At 41.0% G+C, this 12884-nt stretch overlaps 1 protein-coding gene across 1 annotated transcript in view; it reads left to right on the top strand.

The window, feature by feature from the left end:
• Positions 1–7093, top strand: part of LOC136864639 (carboxypeptidase B) — a 112584-nt gene extending 105491 nt beyond the window's left edge. Inside the window, exons 9-11 of the mRNA XM_067141896.2 lie at positions 834–890; positions 980–1064; positions 6853–7093. Of these exons, the coding sequence (XP_066997997.2) occupies positions 834–890; positions 980–1064; positions 6853–7067 (357 nt within the window). The 3' untranslated portion in view covers positions 7068–7093. The remainder of the gene's footprint in view (positions 1–833; positions 891–979; positions 1065–6852) is intronic.
• Positions 7094–12884: the final 5791 nt, after the last annotated feature.

A 12884-nucleotide genomic window follows, 5' to 3' on the forward strand; every position in this document is an offset into this window, starting at 1 on the left:
AAGAGTGACTGCTAGGGTGGCTATATTTCGAGAAAATAGAACTCAGAGAATCAGAGTAGGCGAAGCTTTATCTGTCCCTGTAATAATTAAGAGGGAAATTCCTCAAGGCAGTATTATTGGACATTTATGTTTTCTTATGTGAAAAGAAGTGGAATCAGAGATAAGGCTTTTCGCAGATGATGTTATTCTGTACAAAGTAATAAATAAGTTAAAAGATTGTGAGCAACTGCAAAATGACCTCGACAATGTTGTGAGATGGACAGTAGGCAATGGTATGATGATAAACGGGGTTACAAGTCTGATTGTGACTTTCACAAATAGGAAAGGTCTTCTCAGTTTTAATTACTGCGTTGATGGGGTGAAAGTTCCTTTTGGGAATCATTGTAAGTACCTAGGTGTTAATATAACGAAAGATCTCTGCATCTTACAGTATAACAACAAAATTGAATGAAAACGGACATGTTTAACATGTTTTGTTACACGAAAACAAAATAATACAGAAAATTGTACCAAAACAATAAATTTCATGTTACAAAAGAAGAATAGAAAAAGAAATATGAAAAAATATGGAGCAAACATACAAGAAATTTAAAAGTTACTTACAAGTAGGTAACGTTATAATTACAATCAAGAAACCAACATAAATAAACCTCCGTTCAATGATCTCTCTTCTGAAACTGGGCCAGCGGGGATTGATTAATATGACTTCGTATTTCGACTAATGAAGTAATACAAATCTGCTGGTATTGCAAATTAAGCATGTAGCTTTTCGTACAATTCTCCTATACATACCACAATTACACTGTAATGAATGGCATGGATATTTGTTCTAGTTGCTGCTACATCCATGGAGGTGGACCACAGATACTCCTGAAGATGTGGAAGACTTGGTAAGAACATTCTTATGAAAACATGTCATTGTCTTTCAAGTATCTATAATGATATTAATGATACTTTAACCCAAATGTATTACTTGCAGAGCTCTCTGGGAAAGAAAGCTGCTGATGCCTTAGAGAAAGTAAGAGGGACCAAGTATAAAGTTGGATCCTCCGCGGGGATATTATGTAAGTACAAGTTTGAGTGTGTCTCAGTGAACCACCTGGTAAGACTAATTACGTGATTCGTATAAATCATTCCCTGAATTCGTTTTACTTTTCTTCAACCACGTGGTAACACGTGGAGCATCTAGGTTCAATTTAGGAGTTGGTCGGGGGTTTAGGGTGGTGTACGATTTGTGATTTTACCGGGGGGTCTTAATGAAATCACTATCAGAATGAACATTTTAAATATCTATATCATACCGCCCCTGAAAACTGACTTACATCAAGTACAGCAAAACTTACATGATTTACCGAGGGAGTTGGTTGCGCGGTTTTGGTCTCGTAGCTGTGAGCTTCCATTCAGGAGATAGCGGGTTCGAACCCCACTGTCGACATCCCTGAAGCTGGTTTTCCGTGGTCTCCCCATTTTCGCATCAGGTATGTCGAAGGCTTACTTCTAGAACCTCGTATGTACCAAAGCTGTTCCTACCTATTATATTCCTTAAGACTGGTCACGCCTCCCAGTCACATATTTATATGTAGTCCATCAGAATACTTTGCGTTGTGTTCATTTTCCTGTGAACATGTGTAAAGGAAAATAGATCTTACCATACCGTATTGTAGGGATGTTGCTTGCAAGAGAATTTATGCACTCCTACAGTATAATGTATTAAGATTCATTTTCCTTTACACATTACAACTCACGATGATTTCTTGAAATATCCTCGTTAGGTGACGACGAACCATAGGCGGGGAAAAATATCGTTATGCTCAGTGCACTAGAAGGTCTAAGTCGTCAAGCATCAAACTGATCTTTATATTGTGAATATGAGTTCACTACCGGAATGAAAATTTTAAATATCTATATATGCACTGAGTGGCCGAAATTCACGGGACGGGGTGTCCCTTTAGGAAATGTGCCGTGTATGACCCTTGAGCGTTGCGGCTAGCTGCGGCGTAGCTGAGCAGTCTGCCACCAATGTCGTGAAGATGGCAACACGTCGCTAGTCAACCGACGTTGAACGTGGGATGATCATTGGCGCACGGCGCATGGGTCATAGCATTGCGGAGATTACACACGAATTCAGGTTTCTTAGGTCAACAGTGTCGAGGGTGGATCTTCAATATCGCAGAGAGAATGTTACCATCCGCGTAAACCATCGCCACGGGAAGACCACAGATGTTTAACAAATGGATATCACATCGCCTCTGCAGAACCATACTGGACGCGCGACGGGCTACTGTGAGTCAGATTACCGCCCAGTTGAATGTTAAGAGTGAGGAACCCATTTCTACCACGACTATAAGGAGACAAGTGCACCGCATAGGCTTCACCAGCCGACGAGCAACTCGTGTCCCTTTGGGCCCGCGAACATCGGGAATGGACCATGGAACAGTGGCGGCGTGTGGTATGGTCCGATGAATCCCGGTTTCAGTTGTATCGAGCTGATGGACGCGTGAGGATATGCTGTATGCCCCATGAAACTATGGATCCTGCGTGTCACCAAGGTTGTGTCCAGGCTGGACGTGTCTCAGTTCTGGTCTGGGTGGCGTTCTCATGGTTGCAATTAGGCCCCATTTTTCGGCTGCAAGGAGCGCTGACAGTTGCACGTTATGTGGATATTCGTTCAGACCATTTGCACCCCTTTCTGACCTTAGAGTACCCTGATGGAGATGCCATAATTCAAGAGGAAAATGCGCCATATCACCACCCTGTGGTGGCACGCAGGTAGTTGGAGGAGCACTCCAGTGAAGTTACGACCATAGATTGGCCTTCCAGATCTCCAGATCTTAATCCAATCCAGCATTTATGGGATGCTGTCGAAGCTGATGAACCATGAACCTTGCACCAGCTACACAAGATGAATTGTGGGTTCAGATCCCTCCAGAACGATTCTAACACCTTGTAGAGTCGATGCCTCGCCGTACTGCTGCCGTTTTAAGGGCTCGTGGGGGAGCAACTCGTTATTAACATCACATTCAGTGTCTTCCCATAATTATAATAATAATGTTATTTATTTTACGTCCCACTAACTACTCTTTTACGGTTTTCGGAGACGCCGAGATGCCGGAATTTAGTCCCGCAGGAGTTCTTTTACGTGCCAGTAAATCTACCGACACGAGGCTGACGTATTTGAGCACCTTCAAATACCACCGGACTGAGCCAGGATCGAGCCTGCCAAGTTGGGGTCAGAAGGCCAGCGATTTCCCATAATTCTTGGCCACTCAGTGTATATGGCATGGTCCAAGGCAGTGCGGTGTGGGGAATCACTTCCCTCCCCATCATGTATGTCCCCATGAAACTATGGATCCTACGTGTCACTAAGGGGTGGGGAATCCCTTCCCTCCCCCCCTTACAAATCGCACACTGGTTTAACGTCGTATGCCCTTCTGGTGGCTCCTTGGCTGAATGATCAGCGTCGAGGCCATGGGTTCAGAGGGTCTCGGCTTCGATTCCCAACCGGGTTGGAGAGTTTATATCATCATTATCATCATCACCATTGGCTCGACAGTGCTCTGTCGGCTTTGGCTTCCCTCAGAAGTTTTTGCCAGTCTCCCTGTTCACTGCCATGCTCCTCCAGTTTTTAATTCCTAGGATCCTGATGTCCCGACTCAGACATTCCTCCCAGCTCAGCTTTGGTCTTCTAACTTTTCGAGATCCTTCTGGCAACGTATTAAATTTTCTTCATCGCTCTATTGTCATTGGCACGAAGTACATGTCTAGCCCACTCAAGCCTCTTGATCATGATGACTTTAACAATGTCGCGTTCCTTAAATAGCCTCTTAATATTATGGTTGTATCGTCCTCTCCACGCTCAATTTTCTTCTACTGGCTCAAAAATACATCTAAAAATTCTTCTTTCGAAGATACCAAACTGTCTTTCATCCAATTTTCACAGAGGCCACGTTTCACAACCAGGTGTTAGTACAGATCTCCCCAAAACCTTGTAGATCATTTTCTTTTCATCTTCAAAATAGGGATTTCAGTTGCATACGTACATTATTTTTATCATTTACAACATACTTCTACAAACAGAAAAAGAAACCCACTCTGAAAATGTGTACGTGGTTTGCGAAGGAAACAAAATACAGTGTAATTCTTGTGCTTTGTTGCACTCTCAGCCACGGAGTAGTGACGGCTGGGAAGGAAACAAAATACAGTGTAATTCTTGTGCTTAGCTGTGAGCTTCCATTTGAAGTAGTGACTGCTTTACTCTGCTGCAGCGATCATCTCGAAGTCACCAAGAGAGTAGTCATGTGTATTGCACGTGACTGATTAAATCAGTTGTTTCAGTGGAGTGGTATATCACTGTGTGGTGTTACGCTTCACTTCATTACGAGTGTGTACTTTTATGGTTCAAAGAATTACTAAGCAAGACGTAACTATATTCAAGAACTAATTATTTTTTTGCCTACCTCGTAGTGTAAGGATAATGTGTTTGCCACTTATCCGGAGACTCCGAGATCGATTCCCAGCCAGTCTCAGACCTTTTAATACCGGACTCAGGGCTGAAACGGTGGTCACTCAGCCTCATGAGACCAATTGAAAAGCTATCCGATAAGTGAGGTGCGGATCCAGTCACAAAAGCCCAGCAATACGGCTGAGGATGCCGTCAAGCTGACCACGTGGACTGCAATATCTGCAGGCCACTTGACTGGCAAGGAATCTTCTTGTCAAGCCAATGGACTATGCGTGACGGAGACGTTTTATTTTCCAATGGTGTGACGTGTGCTAACAAATCGAAGGATTTCTATGAATCAAGGATGGCATAGGGAAAAGACTGGAAAGGTAGCAACCGTGCCTAGAATTTGCCTGGTGTGAAAATAAGAAACCACGGAAATCATCTTCAGGGCTATTTGTCATGGGATTTGAACCCACTATATCCCAAATGGAAGCTCACAGCTAAGCGACCTGATCCGCGTATATGAATTAATTGTTGAGTATCGTATTCCCGAATTATTTCGTAGGATATACTCCACCTAATGAGCGTATTGTTTGTAGAACAGCCATGATATTCTAAACTGTAAGAAAACAAGCTTCTAGCTTTATATGGTGAAAGCCACAGGACTTGGACGTGATTTTCACTTCAAAAATCCCACTCTGATTGGTCAGAATTTCAACCATGGCCGCCTTGATTGATGATCCAGTCGCGATATCGCTCTGCTATCACGCTTCAAAAACATAATTCGATTATTATTATTATTATTATTATTATTATTATTATTATTATTATTATTATTTGTATTTTTAATTTCTCTGGCTATAATGCGAACTACGTCGCATATGTGGACTTGACCCTGCTTTACAAGAGCTGTCAAACGATGAGATAGCTGCCATTGATGCTTTCACGGCCCGTACTTATAGACATGATATATAGGCTTTTGGGCTTATGTCTTGTCAAGAAAATAAGGTGTAATTCTTTACGTTTCGCAGAGGACTGTGCTCTGCGTCCTCAGAAGAAATCTCGACTGTCCACGAGAAAGGTTTCTTAAACAATGACACTTTAAAATGTAGACTTTATAATAGAAGCAGAAAAGTTACGTTCATTCGCCACCAGATGGCTTACAGGACGTGGCAAAACGCTAGCGTTTGAAGCGGAAGCTGACCGAACCATAGAATCAGTCTAAGCGGTTCACATAAACGTGTGCACGTAACATATGACATTGACAGGTGTATGATATAGACACAAGCCTGGAATGAAACATCTGGCGACGAGGAACGTACGAATTTGGAAAACACCGAGACGAAATGACAATAGTGAAAGGACAGGGAAGGGAACTACCTACGTAAATTGTTAATGGCTGGCAACCAGGTATTACTTAATTGATAGGTTCCCTTCCCTGTCCTTTCACTATTGTTATTTCGTCTCGGTGTTTTCCAAATTCGTACGTTCTTCGTCACCAGATGTTTCATTCCAGGCGTGTGTCTATATCATACAACTGTCAATGTCATATGTTACGTGCACACGTTTATGTGAACCGCTTAGACTGATTCTATGGTTCGGTCAGCTTCCGCTTCAAACGCTAGCGTTTTGCCACGTCCTGTAAGCCATCTGGTGGCGAATGAACGTAACTTTTCTGCTTCTATTATAAAGTCTACATTTTAAAGTGTCATTGTTTAAGAAACCTTTCTCGTGGACAGTCGAGATTTCTTCTGAGGATGCAGAGCACAGTTCTCTGCGAAACGTAAAGAATTTCACCTTATTTTCTTGACACGGCATAAGCCCAAAAGCCTATACAGTATCATGTCGATGAGATAGTTGTTCCAGGCTAGAAAGCTAAGAATAAAGGCGAAGAGGACCAAACATCAGTTCCAAGCTTTCAGGTTGAGCAGCGGTCGCTTGGTGAGCCAAGTCTCATCAGAGCTCTAGCGCCATGGGGGTTTGATTTTTGTTTAGAATGTGATAAAGACACGATCTCACACTCCGACCGAGCATTTATTTAGACAACTTAAACTGTGACCTGCATTCACTACGTGCTTCTAGCAAAACAGGTCAGGATTTCACAGTTGACGTCTCGAGGACTATAGAAGAAATTACTTTCCGGGATTGTAGATCATGGATGAATTGAGTTAGTAGCTTCTAACGTTTCACCAGAAACTGCGCTCGGCATTCTCAAAGCTCTGCACTCTCTGAATATCGTATGGAGCTACTAACCCAACTCGACCACAACCTATAGTATGCGAGGAAATAATTTCGTCTATACGTCTAAAAAGTTGTGTGCAGAGGGTTGTTTCTTTTAGTGTCATATTTTCTTCGCAGACGTTGCTCTTAAATCATCTTTGTCTATATTATTCTGTACAATTTTTCAGATTACTCGGCAGGAACGAGCCGAGATTGGGCCAAAGGAAAGGCAGGGATCAAGTACTCCTACACCATGGAACTACCCGCAGGAGGAAGTGGGTTCAATCCACCACCATCGGACATTATTCCTGTTGTGACGGAGACTTTTGAAGCAATCAAGGTGTTTGGAAAGGCTATCGGATCGATTAAACCACCTGATGTAAAACTGTCTGATGAAAAATAGCAATAAATCTAAATGCCTTCAACTTATTTCCTTGTACTCAGCATGGGAATGATCTCTATTTGTCCCTGTCATTGGCTCCTCCAGTGTCTCTCGACTTGGGAGTGTGGAAGACGACAACGTAAGCCCTAGATGAGTGACATTGCTTCTATTTACTTATGTAGGCTCTCGTCTTTCAACTTTCTTGTCCGAAATCCCTTGGTATACTCCTGTTCTCCTCCGAACGCAACGGTGTTAGGTTTGCGAGGCCTGGGTAGGCATAGAAACAGGCAGTGATTACCTCGTTGTACTTCCACTTGTATGATAACAACAACAACAATGTTATTGGTTTTACTACCCAATAACTACGCCTAATTTTTATGGTTTTCAGAGACGCCCGCCCATATGCCAGAGTTTTGTTCCGCAGGGGTTCTTTTACTTGCCGGTAAATGTGCCGACGTGAGACAGGTGCATTTGAGCATCGTGAAATACCATAGGACTGGTGGGATGGATGGAATCCCCCACCCCCAGGTTGGGTTTGGAAGAACGGCGCTTCTACCATCTGAGCCACTTAACTCGGCCCCTTTAGAATAACCACCACAACCTTAAGTGACCATGTTTTTTCTTCCGTCCATAATGTTGCGATTCTTCTTCTTCTTCTTTTTCAATGATGGTGGTGATGATTACGGTGCTAAGAGAAAGTACAACTGGACAACCATATGCTCTATTAACACTAATCAGAGAGAAAAATAGAAGAATTTCGACTCCTCGAAAAAAGAAGCTATCGGCGGTTTCCAGTCTACCTCCATTTCCTTTCTTTAATTTGTACTTCTAACGGTTCTAAGAGTTACGTTCCGCAAATCTTCGATAGATAGTTTTTAGGTAATGTGAGGTAGGCTATAGTCAAGTTCCAGCGCATCAACGGTTGACGAAGACTTGGAATTGGTGCCTAATGGAACTGGTGACTTTCCATTTTCACATGCACTTACCAAAGTCACATTTACATAAGTATTGTAAGGATGGAAGATAGAAATCCGCCCACAAGCCGCTCAGTATTTACGAGTATTTCGGACTCTAATCGTAAAATATGACTCAAGCAGAAAACCTCAAAATGATAGCACAAATATTTTTCTCAGACTGGGACTCGTAAATGGTTCATGGTGTGGGTTACTGTAGTCATGTCATGGTATGTGAACCATGGGCAACGGCTGAGTGGCCTAGTAAGTGGTCCTGAGAGTCGGGATTCCAGTTGTTATGGAATGTGAGTGGACATCTCTGACATATGCGAGCTCAAGAGATGACTAGCGGGACGTGAGTTGGAACACGGAGGAGCAGCTTTCTCTCTCTGTCGCCTCGGCTATGGCTCTTCCTATTAGTATCGTCAGCCATTCGGCTTCAGGAAAAAGACATCACCAAGAACTACAATGGCAATACGTACACCGGAGTCTGTTTTCTGAATATCTCACGAGCCTTTGATAAGGTCTGGCATGACGGTCTCAATTTCAAAATGGAGAATTTCGGCTTTGCCCACTATCTAACTGCTCTCATACAGAGCTACCTCTCTGAGAGGAAATTTCTCGTCTCATTAAGAAAGGCGCTTTCAGCCGCCAGTGAAATCACAGCTGGAGTACCCCAAGGCAGTGTGATCGCTCCGATCCTGGTTAAAATTTACACAACGTATATCCGACATGCCTAAACCTCCAAAGGCTAAGCTCTATATTCTCATGGCAAGCACCTAGAGTCGAGCAGTACCTTCAGGAAAGCCTCTCCACTCTCGAGCCTTGGCTCGAAAAGTGGAGAATAAAAATGAATGTAAATAAATGCCATGCCACCTTATTGACTAAACGCATGGGCCGGCTCAAGGGCAGTCTGAACTTCTTTGGAGAAGTAATCAGATGGTCCTCGAATGCGAAGTACCTAGGTGTCACCCTAGTCCGAGGACTAACCTTTCGGCAACATATATCTCAGACTGCGGCCATGGCCCACGGTAAGGTCTCTAAACTATTTCCTTTATTGAAAGCTGAAAACAGCCTTTCCCCTGAAAACAAACTCTTACTGTACACTTCACTAGTGCGATTGCTACTGGAGTATGCCTGCCCTATGTGGGACATTGCCACCGATCGCCACCTGAATAAGGTGCAAGCCGTACAGAACCGGGTACTTCGCCTTATTACACGTGCCGATTTGTACGAGCATAATGTCGACATTCATGACGAGTGTCACATTACAGCCCTTAGGGATAGAAGACGGAACATGGCTGAAAATTTCTACAGGAAGCTACCCCAAGCTACCACTCATAAGCTCACTAGGTAACCCAAGGCCTCAAGTACAAGAGGCGGAGGTTATCCTGAATTAGACAGCGCCCAGCGCTAGGCCACACATTGGTCAGTCATGGTATAAATTTCCGTATTCTAACCCACATCTAAAACCATTCAGTCAGGGAATAAATTCTTAAGATAGGGCATTCAAGGCCGGTACCGGTCGACAAGCCATAAACTTCACAGTCCTGGGGCTCCGCCTCAGTGCCGATGAAAGAAAGGGTGTGCTGCTGCTGCTCCCTTTGACGATGATACAAGTGGCTAGTCGAACAGTTCGGTAGCGTTGATCTTGTATGTGTGTTGTCAGTGTTGAACAACGTTTTATAAATTGAGGCTTACATAACTGTGTTATAAAACATTTATGTTATCATAGTGCTAGAGGCACCGAGCTCGATAGCTGTAGTCGCTTAAATGCGGCCAGTATCCAGTAATCGGGAGATAGTGGGTTCGAAACCCATTGTCGGCAGCCCTGAAGATGGTTTGCCGTGGTTTCCCATTTTCACACCAGGCAAATCCTGGGGCTGTACCTTAATTAAGGCCACGGCCGCTTCAATCCCATTCCTAGGCCTTTCCTCTCCCATCGTCGCCATAAGACCTATCTGTGTCAGTGCGACGTAAAGAAAAATAAAATAAAAATAAAAATAAAATAAAAAAAAGTGCTAGAGGCTGAGTGGACCCCGCTCCAGTCCTCGATACCACTTTTCAAAATTTCGTGGCAGAGATTGTATTAGGTTTGATTACATTGAAATAGGATAGATTATGTTGTATTAGGTAAGATATAGGAAGGGGAGTTAGGGTTTGGAATAACTTACCAAGGGAGATGTTCAATATATTTCCAATTTCTTTGAAATCATTTAGGAAAAGGCTAGGAAAGCAACAGATAGGGAATTTGCCACCTGGGCGACTGCCGTAAATGCAGATCAGTATTGATTGATTGATTGATTGATTGATTGATTGATTGATTGATTGATTGATTGATTGATTGATTGATTGATTGATTGATTGATTGATTGATTGATTGATTGATTGATTGATTGATTGATTGATTGATTGATTGATTGATTGATTGATTGATTGATTGATTGATTGATTGATTGATTGATTGATTGATTGATTGAATGGTCTCCGCCAATGATCAGTCTTGGCTCCTCTCCTGTTTTAATCTGCATTGATTGATTGATTGATTGACTAGGGGAGATTACGTTCTACTAGGTTAGATGTGTTGTATTGCAATAGAAAATGTCTCATGAGGTTAAATTAGGTTGTAATTGATTAGAATAAGTTTTATTATGTTAGATTACGTTGTACTAGGTTAGATTAGTGTATATTACGTTAGATGAGGTTACATTACTTTGCATTAGTTTAGATTACATTGTATAAGGCTAGGTTACGTTGCGTTACGTTATATTACGTTAGATATTGTTGTATTAGGTTAGATGTCATTGTATTAGGTTATTTATTTTGTATTAGGCTAGATTACGTTGTATTAGGTAAAAATATGCTGTACTAGTTTAGATTACATTGCCTTAGGTTAGATAACGTTGTATTGTGTTAGTTTTTATTAGGTTAGATTTCATTGGATTATGTTAGATAAGGTTAGATTTCGCTCTATTTATTTGGATCACGTTGTAGTAGTTTAGATAAGGTAAGATTACGTTTTATTAGGTTAGATTATGTTCGATTACGTTGTAGGCCCCTGTTGTGTTGTATTATTTTGCATTAAGTTAGATTACATTTTATTAGTTCAGATTAAGCTGGATTGGATTAGATTATGTTAGATTGCGCTGTATTAGGTTTGATTACGTTGTATTGGTCTGGATTATGTTAGATTACGTTGTACAAAGTTCGATTAGGTTGTATTGGTTTAACTTACATAAGGTGACGTTGTATTAGCTTATATCAGGTAAATTACGTTGGTTATGTTGGATTAAATTTCGTCATATGACTTTGTATTAGATGAGATTATGTAGTATTACGTTAGATTTCGTCCTATTAGTTTATATTACGTCTTATTAGATTAGATTTCATCGTATTAGGTTAGATTAGCTTAGATTGCATGGTATTACCATACATTGCGTTGGATTAAGTTAGATTACGTCTTATTAAATTATATCTCATTGGATTAGTCTAGATTATGTTATATTAACTTAGATTTGTTTAGAACCCCTTCTATTAGGTCGGATTACGTTGTATTAGGTTAGGTTAGATCGCGCTGTATTAGTTGAGATTAGGTTGGATTTCTTTAGATTAGGTTAGATGACGTATTAGTTGAGTTTCTGTTTTACTCGTTTACATAAGGTTAGATTGCGTTTTGTTAGGTTACAATATGTTGTATTGGTTAGATTACCTTGTATTATGTTAGGTTACATTGTAGTCGATTGCTTTACGTTGCATTAGATTAGATTTAATTCTATTAGGTGAGTTAAGCTTAGATAACGTTGTATTTGTTTAGATTATTTTGTATTAGGTTAAATTACGTTTTATTAGTTTAGACTGGGTGATATTAGTTTCATTGTTAGATTAGGTTATTATTTCAGATTACTTGCATTAGTTTAGATTACGTTGTATTGGGTTAGATTATGTTGTATTAGGCTAGATTACGTGGTATTGCATTAGATAACTTTGTATTAGGTTAGATTAGGTTAAATTACATTGTATTAGGTAAGATCACGTTGTACCTGATTAGATTACTTTCTATTAGGTCATATTACGTTGATTTTTGTTAGATTGGTTTATTAGGTCAGATATCGTTGTTGTAGGTTAGATTAGCTAGGCTTACGTTTTATTAGGTTAGATTACATTGTATTAGGATCTAGTACGCTGTATTGGTTTAGATTACTTAAGATTACGCTGTATTAGTTTAGATTAGGTCAGATTACGTTCTATGAGATTCATTTATATTGTGTTAGATTACGTCTTATTAGGTTATATTACGTTATAATGGATTAGAATAGGTTGTGTTAAGTTATATTACGTTGTATTATTGTAAGTCATTCTTCTTATATTATCATCCTCATCATTACACCGCTCTTCTCACTCTCTGGTGGGGTCATGGGTGCAAACTTTGTCGCACACGTACACTTGACCCTATTTTACGGCCGGATGCCCTTTCTGAGACCAGACCTATGTGGGGCGATGTATTTACAATTGCGTGTTTCTGTAGTTGTTGGTAGTGTGATGTGTGTGTAAATATGAATAAGAGTGTATTGATATCCCACGTCCCCAAGCCAGAGGAATTAACTAGACGCAATTATAATCTTCGACCATACCGGGAATAATGGAAAGGGTGAAGCCTACTTACAACATCGTGGCTTCATCTCTGTAGATAGTCTATATACTAAGTGTTATATACTCGACTTTCATGGTTATTTACAATATGTACAATAGAGTTATCTCACTCTCTTCGCATATATATCTCACACACACTCTCTCATACAACATAAAATACACTCTATTTCACTTCATCAATTATCCGGTTCGATGGCTACTGGTCAAAAATCTCGGGTTCGATGCTGGGACGTTC

Source organism: Anabrus simplex, chromosome 1, assembly GCF_040414725.1.
Source record: "Anabrus simplex isolate iqAnaSimp1 chromosome 1, ASM4041472v1, whole genome shotgun sequence".
Lineage (NCBI taxonomy): Eukaryota > Metazoa > Arthropoda > Insecta > Orthoptera > Tettigoniidae > Anabrus > Anabrus simplex.